An 18,263-nucleotide genomic window follows, 5' to 3' on the forward strand; every position below is an offset into this window, starting at 1 on the left:
CAACAACGCCAAAAATTTAATCTTATTGGCCCTATGTTAGGCGTTGAGCAATTTACGCTTTTGTAATCTGAACACTAGTTAACTAGATATCCCCACATGTACCACGGCTCTGACGGTGTTTCAATAAGTTTTATTCGCCATTCCCCAACTCCATAGTAGAACCCAAAACCTAACGAATAAAATACGATAGCGTTGGTGGTGTAAAAACAAAAAAAATCGAGCCGTCCCCGGGAAGGCTCGAACTTCCAACCTCTCGATTAACAGTCGAACGCGCTAACCGATTGCGCCACGGAGACTCAGTGATGATGCTGGCGACCACTCCCACTGCTGTTGGAGGGAGGGTGCCATGACTGTCTAAGGTACCAAGGGGCGGTCTCCGGCAACCCCATGACGGCTGTCGTTTGTTCCTTGTTGTTTCTAATTGAAACATGTGAGCCACACGCAAGGAGTCGTCCTTCGACCGTGCAATCACAAAGATTTTGCTTATAGATTTGGCAATGAAGCAAAGCCCTAGGAGCTTCTAGCAATGTCAATTCGGGAATGGGATATGTTGACTGTGAAAGATATATAGGAAGCATGTTACCTCCAGGCTCGAAAGGCCTTCTGGCGATGGTGTCAAATGTGGAAATTTTCCCCACCGACAGGCTAGCGGGTTCTCTTCGTGGTTGAGATATCCAGTCCTGACAAAAGGCTTTCTCCTCCTTTCACCGGTTTGAAATCTGGCGTTCGGGATATTAGAAGAATTGGGCTGAAGATTCGAGCTACCCATCAACCATCTAGAGACTCTTCATGAAATATATTGCGTCAAACGTGGTAAGAGCGCCAAAATTTATCAAGGCCTGATAAGTGAGGGGAGCATAGATACGCTTCACCCTCTTCCAGCATGAAAACCGGCTGGAAGAAAACTAAGGAATAAACCCCTTAATTGAAAAAACAGAAAATAAGAGAAAATATGTATACAAATAAAAAAAAAACAAGATGTCAAGGCATGCAAGACAAAGTGATTCTCTCGATTTCGCAAGTGTAAGTCTTAATCCGAGTCATCAGAACTCTCCATATTGACCGTCTTCTTCCGTTTCCTAGCTCCCGTGGTGTTAGCTTTCCCTTTGCCCTTTCCCTTTCCGTTTGCACCAAACATATCTCTCAGATCCCTTTGCTTCGACTCCTTTTCCTGTTTCTTATCAAACATCGCCTGGTGCTTCTCTCTTTCCTCCCTCCCTTGCTCTGCCAATTCGGCCTCCAGTCTAAGGAATTCTTTACTTTCGACATCCATCCCAATCAGAGATTCGAGAAGTTTTATCTCCTTCGCCCATACGGATTTATCCTCAATCATAGCGGGTTTGCTGGGCTTTTGTTTTCTAGCAGGCCCCTTTTTAGCACCACCGGTTTTCTTGGTGGTAGGCGTTGGGATTGAATGATCCTCCTTACATACTCCAAATTTGTTACCAGGTTGTCCACTGGCGGTCTCGGCTTCAATGTTAGCAGGCCGGTCAATAGGGGTTTCCAATATCATCGGAATGCCCTCCAATCTCTTTTCATTCATCACGTTATGAAAAGCCCTGAGGCCTAGGAACCCGGTCCCGATATTGGCGTGTAAATCTCGTCGACTACCCAGTGGAGTTTTGGAATCATTCAGATGGAGAGCCCGTAGGAATTTCAGGCCTATTTCTTCGTCGAATTCTTTCATAAACTTATTCCAAGCACCAGGGCTACGGAGGTCGTATCCTGCAGCGAAACTATGACATGTATCCACGCATATTCCGATGCGAGCGTGGTAGCTGTCTGGAATTAGAGAAAGGAGGCTCTTGAAGTCCGACAGGGAACCGCCAATCGTGGTTCCATGTCCACACATTGTTTCTAGAACCAGGATGACTTTGGTGGTAGCGTCTAGGGCGGACGTAAGGGCTTTTGAGAGTCGAGATAGTGAAGACTCCAAAGTGGTCTGAATGGTTGCACCAGGGCTGTTATGGAAGGTCGAATATTAGATGTTCCTTGTAATTCATGATAAAAGGGAATATAGATCTTAAACATACTGGAAGTTGTATAAGGAGATACCAAGCTCTTCGCAGCGCTTCAGATCATCAAGAAAAGAATTGTATGCCTGCGTGGCTTTTGTTGGATCCTCTTGTGCTAGATTAACTAGATACGAGCCGTGGGGAAGAACATGTCTGTATCCGAGTTAGCATATTTCCCGTTTGATAGTTTTAAGCCATATGCTATGTTACTTTGAGGCATCGTAATTGTGTTCTGCACAAAGTTGCCGAAACTGGTCTCGATGTTCCGGTTGGAGCGGTGGATTATCCCATTTTCTCTGAGATTTCAGAAACAGCGCAAAAGCGTTGCCACTTTATGTACAGGCCGTTAGATGAAAAATATTTCGTACTTAAGTATAAAACTGTGAAGTAAAAAGGAAGCTTCGTGGTGAAATACTAACCCGATATGCACACTGTTCGTCACGGCATTTTGGACTCCTACATATGATAGTAATTTCAGCAGTTAGTTACCTCTTAGAAATGGTTACAAAATGGACGAACGATAGGAAAATCGAGAACAGCTATGGACATCCATTTATGGAGGAATCACACACCTTTCGCAGCGCTAATATGCGCCCCTACATACATCCGCAGATTTGCAGTTCGGGGAGCGAGCGGTCTCATATCTATAGTGACCTCCTCTTTTACCTTTGTCTTTTTCGTTTGTTTTTTAGCCTTTATTTCAATCTCCTCTTCCTCGTCTCCCTCGATAGCATACTCTTCAAGCTCAGGCGAAGCCACTTTTCTTTTCGAGCCACGTTTCAATATATGAACACTCTTTTCTTTCACGGTGATTGTCTCAGGATGTTCAACTTCTGCAGTTGCTGCAGTGTCTCCGATCTCCGCTCTGTTAGGTGTTCCCTTTGCGCGGGGGCTGTTGATTTTATTATGGCTGTGATTGCTGGTGGGGGAGAGCTTAGATCGTTTGGATGGATGCACTGGGGAGCTTGGAGAATCATCAATTGATCGCTTTGTCCTTGAGGGTCTTGTGTTCGATGTGGTTTTGGGGGCATGGAGTGTGGTGCTGCTGGTGCGTGTCGTCATTGCTAAACTGCGGTGGTGGAGTGTGGGTATTGTGATTTTCTTGCGATAGTTACAATAAATACCACATAGCACCCCTATCTGAATTGAAATGCCGGAAGTGGTTTGAAGATTGTAACCATGAATTGATGTTGTCAATGGCAGACAGACGTTGGAGAGGGATGGAGAAGTCGAAGCTCCGTTATTGGAGATGCGATGTTGGCGGCGACGCTAACCAGGAGAGGCAAGATGAACATCCATGAAACTTGTTTCTTCTTCCAAGAGCCAGTAAAATGTAACTATCAATGGTTGATCTAATAATATATGGTGTCTACCTAGAGTTTACTGATGTTACTGTTATATTTTATTGGACAGTTATGAAAGCCTGTGACTTCAGATTTTCTACTGTCTATATCATCAAAATTCCAGTGCTGAGCGTGTATCTACGTGGTTATGTAGGAGTAGAGCACCGACCGCATGGCTGCAGTATTCTTCACAGGTGCATAAGAGAACAGAGAAAAAAAAAAAAAAAAAAAAAAAGAGGGAGAAAGAGAGAAGTATCAAAATGATTTAAGTTGAAAGTTGAATCTGTTAACTGCTCTTGCTAAAGCAGACATAGCTAAGCGTTTGGAAAACCACGCCCACAAAGAACAGTGTGTAGTTACTATATAGCTGTCCTGAACTTACTGCCCTAAAGAGACATGCAGAGAAGTATTGATAGGACATCTAGAAGAATTCCACCCATCCTTATCAATCACACAAAAACTGCTTGAACCAGCTAACCGCAGCATTCTTGGCTCTCACCATTGCATCCCGTTCCCCGGGTTTCTCAGCGTCACGGACAAAAGAACCATGCTTCACGCCAGGGAAATATTGATAATCCAACGGCAGCCCCAACTTCGGAACGGTCTCGAAGGTAAACTGTTTCATCTCGGGGGTATATAATTGATCAATTTCGGGTGCCAGAATCTGTACGGGAACTGCGACCCCTTCTTTGTCAAGAGTGTGGGATGGCCTGCTGAAATACAGTCGATGAGTGTTGGTTGATATTCCTTGGCACCCAAACGGAAAACCGCCCAGCCTCCATAGCAGAATCCTATCGCGCCGACTTTCTTATAACTTTTCTGTCGCAACGCTTTTGCGCATGCGAAGATCTCAGGTTCACGTATTTCTCGGGAGTTGTTCTTCATGCTGGATGCGAGGTTGATAAGGTCAAACCTGCCAGCGAGCACGGGCTCAAATGGCACTACATATCCACCGAAGAAATCAGGTACGTAGACGGTTACGTTAGCTTGTCGTGCATAGTGATCTGCTAACAAGCGTACGTTGGGGAAAGTCCAGCCAAGAAGATCATAAACGATCATCACGGCCGCATTGGGATTATTGCCGGTAATGTAGGCGTTGTGCTGGCAAGATTCCCCACAGATCCAGTTGGGGCGCCGTCCTATTCAACCGCCTTGAGGCAACAAGAGGATACTGACATCCTTGCAGAGGATTTGAGAGTCGAGGTAGAAGATATGCCTGCTGGGGTTTGCAGTGCTCTCTGACAGGATGCGAGTTGCCTTCTCTGGGTTGGAAGGGTATCACAGAGGACGTAAAGGAGGGTGAATATATACCCACTGCTAGAGCCGTCAACATGCACGAAGCGATGAGCATTAGCAGTTTCATCTTCATTATGTAGCCGGACTAGCATGCACGATACCCTGAGCAACCACTCATAGAAAAGCCGTTGACTGCGTTAGCATTTGTGACCACATGGCAGCGGTGGGCCACGGAAGATTTAAATAGAATAGACATTTCGCGACTGGACACTATTCTCCTCGGAACAGGATATGAGATTTGATAATGTCTTATCTGGAAATAAGCCATCTCTTAAACTTTATGGTCCGATATCAACCTCGACATTAACTTGGTGTAATTTATTTTAATGGTATATCCACCATCGAGGTCCCTAATCTGGCAGAGCTTGAGATCAATCCAATTAACTGAGATTGCTACCCGACCTGTCAATGTGCTGGGATGTCTCCAATTATCCGATATCACCTTAGCATCAGCCAAAAAACTTGTAATTTCAACCTCACTTACAACTTGCTTCTCGAGAGAGGTTTCCACCAAAATCACGAGAGCAGAAAAGCCGATTGGATTTGAAATTGCTGTAACTCGTTAGAGTTCACACCTAGGAGTATGCTGCCGACATGCGGACTTAGTCAACTCAGCCTTTCGTTAAATCCATCGCTGAGATTTTTAAGAGGTTTTATGAGGTTTTTAAGACGATCCCGTCAAGACGAGTGATTAGATAATAACTGACTAACCATTGCACGTGCTGGTTTCCAGGGCAACCAGCGATTAGTTATATTAACTATTAACCGTTGTTGACCTGCTTCGCGAGCGACGAAAACATCGAAAGAATATGTTTTTGACATTTCAACCTCATCATCGACGTGTTCTTCGTCATCCAACAACTGTTATACTTATTAATCAACAGGCTAGCCTCACCATTTTTGGCTCCGGATTTTGCATGTCCTCATAATTTCTCGCATTATTGCCCGAAATTACAATGGCGGTGTCGGGGGACTTGGTCGATTTCGGCCTGATTGAGGCACAGAAAGAGAACGTCCAATCTCTCCCTGGAGGACGGTCAGCGAGGGCCCTTGCTGCAGTTCTTTCTGGGGGATCGGGTGGTGCCGCATCGTCTCCAGGATTGAACGAAACGAGAACCCTTAACGATACCATTCGACAAGAATATGAGCTCGAACTTCAATCCATTGCAGAATCAGATGATCCATTGGACATATTCGATCGCTACGTGAAATGGACTTTAGATGCATATCCGTCGACCCAGGCTACGCCGCAATCAGGTCTTCTCCCACTACTTGAACGCGCAACAAAGGCATTTTTGTCTTCTAACCATTATAAAAATGATCCACGATATCTAAAGCTATGGCTCCATTATATTCGTCTCTTCTCTGACGCACCGCGTGAAACTTTTGCCTTCTTGGCGCGTCATGGGATTGGAGAGACTCTTGCACTATTCTACGAAGAGTTTGCGGCTTGGCTAGAATGTGCTGGGAGGTTCTCCCAGGCAGAAGAGGTTTATCAGCTAGGTCTACAACGGGAAGCACGACCTACTGAACGCTTACTACGAAAATTCGGTGAATTTCAAAATCGCCTTGAGCAGCGGCCAGGGGACTCCAACGGACCATCTTCACCCGCTCTGCCCAAAGTAAGGCCAGCATTGGCGGCTAAAACTGATCCATTTGCGTCCGATGCGTCGTCACCAGTGGACCCCCAGGCCCCAGCTCCAACAACCGCTATAGGACCCCCTTTGAAGAGATCGGGAAAATCAAAAATCACTATTTTCTCTGATGTTGACGGTGCACAAGATGGTGGGAAACCACTGGCCGGTAGTGAAACCAAAGGATGGGATACAATTGGATCGCTTCAAGACCGCAAGAAAGAGAATACGGTGGAGGCGAAACAGTGGGTAGGCGAAACGTTGAAATCAGGGAAACGGGTTGGGACGGTGCAAAAGATGGCGGTCTTTAAGGACGAGGTAAGCTGGCTAGTTTTCATTCGCCGTTACTCAAAAGCATATCTGATGTCCTTTGTTTACGACCATAGGACTAATATCTGGCATGTAACCCTTTGGCGTTTTTCTGCGGCTTTTCATATATTTCAGACATCTATATCTCGGTCCACGTCAGGACATCCACAAGCAATAATATCAAACAATATTCCAATTCACCGCAATGAAAAGGAAACTATCAATTCCAGGACTGGTAAAGTTGAACGGGTGTTTGTCAACCTTGAAGCCATGTACCCTGATCCTGAGAATCCTCATGTTGAAATAAGTCTTGAGGAACTACGAGCGTCAAGCCGTGGCTGGATGGAGAAAGACTGGTCAAAGAAGGACCAAGGGACTTTGAAAGAGATATCTGTAAATGTTCCGTATAGAGCCCCACCTCACCAACATAAAGAAGATAAGGTGGACAAGAACATAGAAACACAATTGCAGGAAAAACTCGTAATATTCGATGACCGAACGTTGCCACATGAAGATCCTCAGGGCGCGGAAAATAATCGTGATGGGAAAGGAAGCAAGTTGAGGCGCCTAAAGGTTCTCGAAGTCAAAGGAGAAACACAGACAAGTGAGATTAATTTTCTACTCCTTCGTCCTTTTGTTGAGGTTTTGTTTTATTGGAATAACTAATCACAAAACTACAGTCAAAACTAATCTGGAATCTCCAACGGGGCCAAGGATAAAACGCAAAATTTCATCAGAGCCCACAATGACTCTACATACTCGAGCTGCTACAGATGAAATATATAGTATATTCAATCAGCCACTTAAATCAGAACTGGGTGGAGATCGGGCGGAAAGCGTTTGTGGGAGTGACTATGAGGACGATGATTACACAAGTGCCTGGGAGAGCACATGCACAGGCAGAATATCTGGAGCAGCCAGCGAGTTTGGAGACGAAGAAACGACCGGGTTCAGGAAGACAAGGGAAAACAATGATCTTGAGGAGGATGATACACGAGCGGATAGTGTTGGTGTTAGTGAATGGACAGAATTCACTGCCAGTCGACACATCCCGAATATCAGCCCAGAAGGAAGCAATGAACAAAGCGAACACATAACACAATCATATATCGGTGGCGCTGAAGCCATGACAGCCACAAATCTTCTCGATTCCTCCTCGATACCGCAAAGAGATATCTCTACTCCATCCGCTGGAATGCCTCAAACTAAGCCCAGGTTTGTGCCCGTTCCTCCGGAAGACTACAACGCACCTTTGGGGCCTTATCGGGACGCAGCCGTTGTGGCCAAAAATCGACTCCCATTCATGACACCAATCGTCGAAATGACGGAATCATCATTTTCGTCCACGGCATTCAACGAGAAGAAGTATTTGCACACGAAAACTCCCTCAAGAAAAGCTGTTCCCATTACCCCTATGATCCCAGAGATGGATGACTTGCTACTCAGCAGCCCATTCCATGAGTTTACCCAAACAAATGATACCCAATTTACATGCATGCCTGACGAGAGCTCCCCAAGTCGACTGGTGAAGAAGCTTAAGCCTTCTCCAAAGAAAATAAAATCTCCTTCCAGACAGCAGGTCATCATTGACGAGTTGCAATGCAATCCGATCGACCCTCAAGTCAGACAGAAGGTCTTGAAGAACGTCTATCCCTCACTGCAGACGTACCTGGGTTACCACGACCACGGAAACCAAACCGCAGGTCGCGCTATCGATATACGCAAATACATCAAAAGTATCTCAAAGCAAACCAAGAGTGCTGGGGGAGAGAGACCATCTGCAACGCCTCCCATTCTCTGTTTTGCCGGAGCCAACAGGAGCTATGCTATCAATCAAGAACTAGGAGAAGGCGGTTTTGCTGCAGTATACCTGGTTGAAAGTGTGGATTCGCCCGATACATTCACGTCCGATTCTGAACCGGAGAAAGATATGCTAACTGCGAACAACAAGAGACGAGTTTCTGCAGGAGTGAGCCCCTTTAAACCTCGACGGAACACTGAACGCCGGGGTTTAGAAGCACTCAAGGTGGAATCTGAGTCCCCATCCGCTTGGGAGTTCTACATGCTTCGCATCGCACATGCACGCCTCTGTTCATCCCCTAGCTATAGCCGTGTGACTGACAGTATCATAAAAGCGCATGAGATGCATATGTTCAAAGATGAAGGATATCTTGTGGAAGACTACCAGAATCAGGGAACCCTGATCGACCTAATCAACGCCGCGACAAATGGCTCCTCTGGATCAACGGAACAAGGGCTGGACGAAAGCGTGGTCATGTTCTTCGCTGTGGAATTATTTCGTACCGTGGAAGCACTCCATGCGTGCGGTATCCTCCACGGTGATCTCAAAGCGGACAACTGCCTCGTCAGATTGGACGAACCTTGCGCTGCGTCCTTATCCCTCCTCGATGACGACTCTGAGTTGGATTCTCAGCCAGGATATTCCCCTTCAGGCGCAGGAGGCTGGCGAAAAAAAGGTTTAACGCTCATTGACTTTGGTCGTGCAATTGATATGAGCGTCTTCCCCAAGGCTGTCCAGTTCATTGCAGATTGGAAGATCGGTTCTCACGAATGTTCTGAGATGCGGGAATGTCGACCCTGGACTTACCAGGTCGATCTGTACGGACTTGCGGGCATCATTCACATTCTCCTCTTTGGCAAGTACATGGAAGTTGCGCCAGTTACCGGTAATCGAAGCTCCGCTGGCGAAAATGGAAGCCGAAGGTCAGGCGGGACTTTTGGGCTAGATATCCCTTGTGCTGGGGGAGCGGGATTGGGAGCCAAAAAGACTTATCGCCTCAAGGAGTCTCTGAAGAGATATTGGGAGCGTGAGATCTGGGCTGAGGTTTTTGACCTCTGTCTTAATCCCAGTAATGATAAATGGGTGCAGATGGAGCGAAAGTCGGTCGCACCGCTAGAGTCTGGAACCAATACAGAAAACGGTAGTAATATTCCTGATTGCGGTGGCCCCACACTGCCCGTTCTCAATTCGATGAGGTATATTCGGGAGAAGATGGAGGGCTGGCTTGTGGCGAATGCTGAGAAGAAGAGATTGCAGGCCCAGCTTGGGAAGCTGGAAAAGCTGATTGCGAAATAAACCATGCGGATATTTAGGGTGTTAAAGGCAGGGGGGATGACATTCTGGCATCTGTACATGACCAAACCACGAACGTTTGTTGCTATTTTCTATTTTGGCACATCGATAAACTCCAATATATTGTCATAGAAAGACAGGAAAAACTTCTTGTTCTCTCTTCCTTCCTTCCTACTTGCGGCTCCGGAAATCAATTCCTCATCCGACACCTCCTTTTGCGGGCTGTAGTTTGATTTCGATATTTGCTCTCCACATACATATACCCCTCATAATGATACCAAGGCCATCCTAACGTACCGACGTAACTCGTTGGACCGAGAAAATGACCAACGGATCAAACAACGAACCGACAAACAGTTTGATTATCGTAATATACAAGCTTTACTCGAAACCCTCGTTTTCCTACGTTCTACCCTGTGCTAGTTCGTTCCCTACTTAGAGCTTTACCCCCTGACCCGCAGCTCGTAGGGCATTTGTTGGATAGACGACACCTTCCCAGCACCTCCTCCGTTCACAAATTACAACTGGACCTGCGCACAGCGAAATGGGCAGTCTACTGCCACCTGCATTGACATGTTAGCCCCACTTATTGAAATTCAACATTGGCAAGGTGCAATTTCTTCTTTTCCTTATATGTTCTGGTTCTACCTCGTGGACACGAGGTATATGTGACATCTTGTCATACTATGAACTGCAGGGGTAGCAGCACATCGAGCACATATTGTCATAATGAGGACTTGGTACCTGTCGACCAACTTTTTCGTTTTATGTCTTTATGATGAAAATCCCCCCCTTGTTCCTCTCCTTCTCGCCCTACATTTCATAATTATGGTGTAGCATACATAGCATTGTGCATGATTTTTCCAAGTTTTTGTCTGTTTCTGCCTTATTTGCTTTTCTTGATAGAAACGAAGACGCAAAGTGGTGGTAATCCTTCACAGAAGTAATAGTTTTACCAATTTTTAATACCAGTCAATGTTTTCCCTCTCTTCATCCCTCACACAGATATTGAAAAGGTATGAGTGAAATCGAGGTTGAGGTAATGATCGAATTTGAGTTTCTTTTGTAACCCTCCTCAAACAGCAGCTGGAAGCAAAACCAAACCCAAGAACACAACCCCTTATTCTGAGTAAAAAGGAGAAATTGGAACGGGGAGCGTGGGGGTTGGGGGGGGGGGGGGGGGATATGGGAAAAATATTTTGTATTTTGTGTCGTCATATCATAAATTGGCATTTGAGGAGAGAGGTAAAAATGAAGTCCGCAGCTGATCGTGACAGTTGCTCAACCTACAATAATACATCAGACCCACACACGCCTGGAGAATTTAAATGTTACCCTGCAGCTATAGATATGACACGTCAATTCCTCTCTTTGTGTTTATTTACTATACCAAGAAGAGGAGTATCATTTCATGACACCCTAACACACTGTAGAAATGAATGCAACATGCCCGTGTGAGTAGTTAAAAAAGACACACTCAAAAACGAATAAATAAATGAATTGCTTGAATTTTCTAGGTCCTTAGAAGTTCTTTTGATGCTTGACACCGAGGTAGTGTTTTCATAAGAATATAGACAAAACATACGTCTAGAAAGAAGAAGAGAGGTCGTAAAAGCCTAAGGAGTGAAAACGAAAGGCATGGCAGAAAATGAGTTGGCTTCAAAAGATTGTTTGTTGGTTTCTTGGGATATGTGGACATGGTGCATATACAGGGACCCTTTTAAAGACTTCTGAAGGTACGATGTGACGTAAGAAAGAGGGTAACACTGGCGAACATGGCAGTGATGACATGTAGACATGTAGACATCAATTGGACAGGACAGGGGAAATAAATAGAAAGGGGGGGAAAGAAAATATAGCCAAAGATGGTTGACAATGAGTCATAAGGGAAAAAGAAAACGTCAAGTGAATGAATGGTTGGTCATTAAGTAAATTTCGGTCACGTCGTAAAGTGAAAGAAAGGCGAGAAAAATGCTATCGTCATAGGTTTCGTCGTGTGGGCGTAAAAAGTCGATTAGAGCAATGGGTTAAAAACAAGACACAAAATACAAGTGAGTTTTAAGTAGTTTTAAATCCAAATCACTCCGCATGAGCTTCGTTAATAGTGGCAACTTTTTTTTCTGTTTCTTCATATCACTTTTTTTTTTTTCGTAAACGTATATGTATCGTCAAAATGAGCATAGATTGGCCCAAAAAAGTATTAAGAGAAAATGAAAGGAAAATAAATGAAAGGCAATACAATTTCGTCATCGTCAGACGTAGTGTACTTCTTGATTTTTCTTTTTTTTTTTCTGTCGGAATTCGCATCGTAATTTTTGTGGTGTAATTTCGGTGTTGTGTTTTTCGGATTTTTGTGTGTTTTAAGGGAGTGAGTGTGGCAAGGAAAGCAAAAGCGAGGGGAGCAAGCTAATTTCGTGTATCATTACGAGCTAAGCCTTTTTATCGACTTCTCTCGTAAAAATATACATCACAATGAAGAATAAAGTTGCGCCCATTATTGCATTTGCATATCTTGGACAATTTGCGTGATGACAACGTAACGGACGGAGCTAATTAGCCCTGCGAGAGCGACCATCCCAGGGGTCGGTTCTGAGGATCCAGTCGTCGTAGAGGAGGGAGTGATATCCGGAAGAAAGCGTTGTACGGCATTACAAAACAGATATCTTGTCGAGAAAGCAGACATATATCGGTTTGGTATATCGTAAAACTCAATTCCAGTTCAAGAGTTATATCTTGAAAGAAGAAGAGATTATACTCAAAGGAAGAGGAAAAGGAAAGAAAGGGTTCGCATCGCAGAGTACACACTACCGCCGTCATCACGTCCGTACAAAGGGGAATTGGGGAAGTAAATCACAGAGATAAAAAAGAAAAGAAAAGTTTTCACGTTAAAACATGTCCACTGAATTGAAGTGATTTTCTCTTTATCTGGGCAGGAGTAGGTGGATGGGCTCAAGAAGGGTCACCATAGCATGGGCTTTACCAACCCTTCCAAATACCCATCAAACCCCGCAACCGCATGCTATGAAAACGGCGTATTAGGGGTGTCCAACTTGACACTGCCACCGCCATTACCTTCTCCTTCACCACCAGAGCCCATTCCACCCCTCCTTTCAAAATAAGGCGTATGGGCCAGATTCTCCGTCCCTTCCTGCCGTCTCGATACCCATTGCTGCTGTTGCGCTCCAGAAGCCAAGCTAGCAAACGAAGCAGACGCAGAAGTCATCGCAGGGATAAACGGATCAGAAAGCGACGTCGCATGGCGGGGTGAGCGAGTTGGTGTCGCTGTCATTTTTCTCAAGCATATGTTCTTGCTCATGCCCATGCTCGGTGGATCGGAGTGGAATGGGGAACCCAGACGTTTGATGTCATCACCAAGTCGCAGGTGGCTGTTATGATTAATATTATTATGAGTGTAATTAATATTATTGCTGGCATTAACATTATCCCGCGACTCTTGCCCGTTGTTGTCGTCGTCCTCCGCAGTACCCGTAGCAGCAGCGCCAGCGGCGGTAGTAAAATCTGGAAACGGCGCAGGCGGCGTGAAGAGCTGCTCCAGCCTTCCTCTCGGACTAATCGCACCCGTTGTAACCCCCCGATTCCTCACGCGCACGCGCCGCTGGCCATGGCTAATAACATCATTAAATCTCGTCTGACGAATAAGATCTGGGAATGGTCGTTGGAGGCTGCTACCACAGGAATCTAGCTCATCTTCCAACTGGTGCAGTGCACGTCGTTTGTGTGGAGCATTCCCGAAAGGATCCACGCGTCCTAGTCCTGGAGATTGTAGCTTTGAGCCGGTTGCTGCATGGATGGTCTCGCATTGGCTGGCAGGCGTGACTGAGCGGAGACGACGGTGGGATCTATCCGGACCCCAAGTGTGGTAGATGAAAGGGGAGCCAAGACGGGGAGGGATTGGGTCGGGTGAGAAGGTGTGGCTTGTGTTACTGGTATGGTCAAGCGAGCGGGATAGACGTTTGTTGGGATCCTGCCTGGAACTGCCCTGTGCATGTTGTTGGATATTATTGAACCAGTCATTATCCGAGCTGGTATCGAGATCGGTGCTGGCCACCGGTCGTCCAAGTTCAGCAACTTGGGTAGGTAAAGAGCTTGAAACCAACGACACACCAAGATCCCTGGTGGCGAAAGACGCTGCTCTTCGATGGGAAGCCCTCAGTTGCGAAGGCGCTCTAGACGTCAATTCTATGAAGGGTTCGAGGAAAGGAGAAGGACTTCGAGATTGGAGGAGCCGTTGATAGTGCGGGGCAATAAAGAACTTCCGATTGCACAGTTCCTTCAAACGTCTTCTGGTAGATGCATCTGATCTGGGCCATTTTGGCTTAGGAGGGACTTTCTGGGCAGTTGGTGTTGTACTCCCACTTCGCGTTGTAGAGTCGACTGTTTCTTGTTTCTTTCCAGTCTTGGCACGGTCTTCCATATACATCGCGGGAATTAATGGTACCGGTGAAGGACCCGCCTTGGTTGGATTTTTAGTCCTAAGCCAAGTCTTCCTCGCTTCACGAGCAACGCGGTGCGAAACTCCTAAAGGCGGCAGACTCCCGGGGATCAGTTTGAAAGGCGTGATTCGAGGATCCTGGAGATATATCTGATATGTGTTCCACAAGTGACTATCCATGTCTGTAGTCCATCGAGATCGGGTTGCAACAATGTTAACAGGAACTTCCTGCGCGTTACTCGCCTTGGATGGGGTTTCCAGCTCTTGCTTGTGCTTAGTGAGAGGATATGACAGTAAAGGATCTTGTATCTCGCTTTCTGGACTCGTACAGCTTTCCCCCAACGACTGATGCGAGGCGTGAGATGTAGAAGACGCAACCGAAGAATCTGAAAAATTGGAACACGAAGACGATGGTCGTTGTATAAAATCGCCCGCCTCTGACACACCTCCATAGGTCCAAGGTGGTCTCTCATCTACGGGGGTACCCCGGATCTGAGCCGGAGGCGTTCGTGGATCGACTCTGTCTCTCAGGGGAACTTGCAGCGCATTATCTGTTGGTGTTTGAGTTGCGACCTGATCGAAAATGCTAGTTACGGAGCTTGAAGGATCGTGCGAAAACTCAATTGACGGTAATGGAATATCTGGCGAGCAAAAGAGCTCACGGTGGTTTTCCATGGTGAGTCGCGGTCTGCGGAAACGACAGGAGGAATGGTGGGGAGGTGGCGGGATTGTGAGCTCCTTGGTTGGTTGTTCCGGAGTCCTCGGTCGAACATCACTGATGTAAAAAGTGAAGTCCTTTGGCAATGTCCTGGAAAGGCCAGGCCGCCTGTGAGCCATGTTTGATTTGAGACAACGGCGTCTCCACAGTCGTGTGAATGTTTCGGGGTATTGATTGTTGTGAATGGGCGTTAGGAGGGCGGGTAGATCTTATTCAAAGAAAATAGAAGTGAATGAGCAAATCCAGAAATTCAAATCGTTGTCGCGTTAATTTCGTGTTTCTCGTTTCAGTTAAATCCACATCTCAAAAGAAAAGATATGAGTAATTATAATGATGATGCTCGATAAATGTCGTTGATGGATGGGTTGGAACTCTGAAGTCTCAATCGAACATTTGCTCAGCACAAGAAAAGAATAAGCCTGTCTTCCAGTTTTTCGAAATATAGGCATAAGGCGGTAGTGGGTTTTGATTGACAAAAGGAAAAAACAAAGGTCCAGTCGTGAGGATAAGAAATACAGTTCCCGATAAGCTTAATTGGGTGTCGTTCTCGTAATTAAAAGGGTTGGTGATAGTAACCAAGAGGGTCGATGAGCGATGGCAAGGTTCAACCCTCGGGTAACTAGTGACGTTATCAAATGAGGCGATTGACAAGCATTGTTGGTATGGACAGGAGGACCAAAAGCAAAGGTTGGTTCGAGAGAGGGGAGGGAGGGAGGGAGAGACAGATAGATCTAGGAGACGTTCATGGGGGCACCGTCGCTACAAGGTCCAAAGCGAGCGCTTGTGAAAAGGCTCCAACGCTTGTAGAGGAACTCGACAAACAGGGATCCAAGCGGCCAGATCAAGTGGCAATAAAATTGACGACGCAAAATGGGCAGTCAACCGACTTCCCAAGAGGGTAGAATAGAAGGTGGAGGTCAACCTCACCCAAGATGTCGATATGCGATCGGGGGAGTAAAGACACGAGAGGGGGCATGAGAATGCGAGGAGGATGGTTCGCAGTCCCGTGAGTCAAGTCCTCCTCCTCCGTACAGCGGGCGCAGGCAGGCTCTGGTAGTGTTGCGGAACGGGGAGCGAGCGAAGAGTAGAATAATATGGGGTGGCTGGGGAATAATATGTGAATAAAACCGGCGACTACTCAGGGTCTTCACTCTCACCGCTGGAACAACGATGAAGCGTTCAGGGCTAGTAGGGAACAGTTCGCGCTTGACCGGACGGGAGAAGCACGGGATTTTCGTTTTTAGAGGAGCCTTGGGGCAAGGTTAGGAGGTTTGTAACTGACCAGGGGGAGCCCCTGTATGGGTAGGGCTCCCGTTGCGACTGCGCAGAGTGAACTACTCCGTAAAGAACGGAAAAAGGAGCGAACGAACGACGGGACGAGTGTGTGGAGAGGAAACACAAGAAGGTCAAGGGGGCTTCGGAGGAGAATTAAGAAAAGATTCGGGGGGAGAAGGGAAAACGAGGTAAAGGATGGGCGGGCTGAGAAGACAGCGAAGTGATAGTGATAGTGATTCGTGTCGCAAAAGTGGAACAACCACTTGTCAACCAGACATATGGTGCCACTTAGATACCAGGGACTCGAAGATGAAAAAGAAAAGAGAGCAAAATGAAAAAAGGAGGAGAAGAAAGAAAGAAAAAGAAAGGAAAAGAAAAAAAAAAGAAAAAAGAGAGAGAAAAAAGAAAAGAAAAGGAAGAAGAATTGTGGTCAGTACGTGGAATATGGATGTTGGTCACCAGCTTTGCCGCCACGTCTTGTTTGCAGCCAGCTCTAACAAGTTTAACTACGGCAGCGCAGCAAACGGGAAAGGGAACTCTGGACTGGCGAACAGAGGACAGAGGACAGAGACCCGTCCAGTGTCGACTTTTTATCGAGCGCAGCCTCTCCCCGGAGCGAATGGGAAGATAGCCCGACCGTTGACCAGATCTTAGGAGCAGCTCACAGAGCACAATTGTTGGCGGATGCCCACTCCACTCGCTGTCCTGGCGGAGGGCCGAGGGTAGTTAGTGGTCTAACTTGTCTAACTAACTTAACGAGTTGGCTTGTTCTAGCTTGTCTGGCTTGGCTGGCCGGATTGGTTATAATTAGGACTTGATAGGATGAAGAATTCCAAGGTTGGATGCCGGCCCAAAGACGGCGAAAAGAAGGGAAGACGCCCAAGCCCAAGGAGCAGCGAAAGGCCGCGCTTAGGCCGAAGTGGAATTCGATGAGAGTGACCGGCAGTGACCAGGCGGCCCACCAAAATTTGGCTGCGGGAACAGGTCGTTACAGGTACCTTCTGGCAGGCTTGCCAAGTAGCACTGCATGAGCAGACACAAAAAAAGAGACAAAAAAGATACAGATAACTACATAAATCACACACACATTCCACTCAGTTAGGTGGAAAAAGGACATGGCCTCTGCCTGTATAAGGATGAATACACGATGAAAATAATACATTTACGATTAATCAGATGAAGAGCAAGCGAAGGTAACTAACTAATTACTGTACGCTCGGGAAGTTACTCCGTCCTCAGACAGAACAAGAGTAGCAGCCCTTTTATGCACACATCCATGGATAAACCTCCGTAGAGACAGACACTGCCACAGGTTCTCTCCGTTGGTTTTTATTACTCTCAGCGTCACCGTAGCCAGGTTCCTAACTAGCCATTGGATTGTTTCAAGGACACAGTAACACTTTTCCCCCGCTCTCTTCACAGCAGGTCATTTACTTGCCTCATTCCTCCCCCTTGGAAACTACCTTATCGCAGAATATCACAATCATGATTCATCACCATCATTATTTCCTATTACATTATCCTCCGTTGAAGTTAGTAGTTATACCTTCAATGACCAATGTCTGTGGTGTCCAACAACCCCAACAAAGTGAGGGAATGGCCCACCTCACATGGCATCACTTAAAATATCAGAATTTTCAGCTGCTCCACTAGGGAGTCTTTCGCGGCTAAACACCATTCTTGTTCAACCAGCCTCCTCAACAAACAATGATGCGCGCTTTCACAAGCTAATGAGTTAATTCTGTTAGATGCCTTTTTCATGCGCTTCCTGCCACCTCGATTTTCCCCCGAAATGCCATGACGTAGCCAATACCCCAATACTAGAAATACTAATTCCAGGGATACGCGGTGAAACACAGCTGGACGCGCTAAACAACGACGAGACCTTGTCTTCACCATGCTCCACATCTGCGATAATCCTCACGTGCAAATGCGCGAAGATGACGCATATTGGGTAGTTCGCATCTTGCGACCGCTGCTTGATTGGTTTTTATGGTGTCGGAACCCGCCAGACTCCAAGATCGCGTGTGTGTATTTTTATTCCAAAACCTAGTCCCAGAAACGTTCCTGGAAAGGTTGCTGTAAGAACCCAACTTGCCCAGTTTTCCGGCAGCTCGAGAAGGTCT

The 18,263-nt window shown here is 46.4% G+C and overlaps 5 protein-coding genes and 1 non-coding gene across 6 annotated transcripts in view; 3 read left to right on the forward strand and 3 right to left on the reverse strand.

Moving 5' to 3' along the window:
* Window positions 1-222: 222 nt before the first annotated feature.
* Window positions 223-296, reverse strand: PADG_11641. Its single transcript has one exon. It is a non-coding gene; the product is annotated as a tRNA-Asn (tRNA).
* Window positions 297-1,030: 734 nt separating this feature from the next.
* Window positions 1,031-4,746, reverse strand: PADG_03656 (DNA-(apurinic or apyrimidinic site) lyase APN1; the record flags this gene model as incomplete). The annotated part of the gene is made up of 9 exons (XM_010760831.1): window positions 1,031-1,961; window positions 2,034-2,168; window positions 2,226-2,345; window positions 2,435-2,471; window positions 2,588-3,284; window positions 3,837-4,042; window positions 4,120-4,459; window positions 4,535-4,620; window positions 4,674-4,746. 9 exons carry the CDS (start codon window positions 4,744-4,746, stop codon window positions 1,031-1,033), a joined length of 2,625 nt encoding a protein of 874 aa, XP_010759133.1.
* Window positions 4,747-5,610: 864 nt separating this feature from the next.
* PADG_03657 (BUB protein kinase) lies at window positions 5,611-9,694 on the forward strand (the record flags this gene model as incomplete). The annotated part of the gene is made up of 3 exons (XM_010760832.1): window positions 5,611-6,606; window positions 6,733-7,201; window positions 7,278-9,694. The coding sequence occupies 3 exons, from the start codon at window positions 5,611-5,613 to the stop codon at window positions 9,692-9,694; spliced, it is 3,882 nt and encodes a 1,293-aa protein (XP_010759134.1).
* A 3,016-nt stretch (window positions 9,695-12,710) lies between these two features.
* Window positions 12,711-14,981, reverse strand: PADG_03659 (uncharacterized protein; the record flags this gene model as incomplete). Its single annotated transcript, XM_010761241.1, has 1 exon — window positions 12,711-14,981. One exon carries the CDS (start codon window positions 14,979-14,981, stop codon window positions 12,711-12,713), a length of 2,271 nt encoding a protein of 756 aa, XP_010759543.1.
* Window positions 14,982-15,497: 516 nt separating this feature from the next.
* PADG_11642 (uncharacterized protein) lies at window positions 15,498-17,168 on the forward strand (the record flags this gene model as incomplete). The annotated part of the gene is made up of 3 exons (XM_010761573.1): window positions 15,498-15,760; window positions 16,658-16,862; window positions 16,959-17,168. 3 exons carry the CDS (start codon window positions 15,498-15,500, stop codon window positions 17,166-17,168), a joined length of 678 nt encoding a protein of 225 aa, XP_010759875.1.
* Window positions 17,169-18,034: 866 nt separating this feature from the next.
* Window positions 18,035-18,263, forward strand: part of PADG_11643 (uncharacterized protein) — a gene marked incomplete at both ends in the record, with an annotated part of 1,442 nt that continues 1,213 nt past the window's right edge. Inside the window, one exon of the mRNA XM_010761574.1 lies at window positions 18,035-18,164. Coding sequence (XP_010759876.1) covers window positions 18,035-18,164 — 130 coding nt within the window. The remainder of the gene's footprint in view (window positions 18,165-18,263) is intronic.

Source organism: Paracoccidioides brasiliensis, assembly GCF_000150735.1.
Source record: "Paracoccidioides brasiliensis Pb18 unplaced genomic scaffold supercont2.4, whole genome shotgun sequence".
Lineage (NCBI taxonomy): Eukaryota > Fungi > Ascomycota > Eurotiomycetes > Onygenales > Ajellomycetaceae > Paracoccidioides > Paracoccidioides brasiliensis.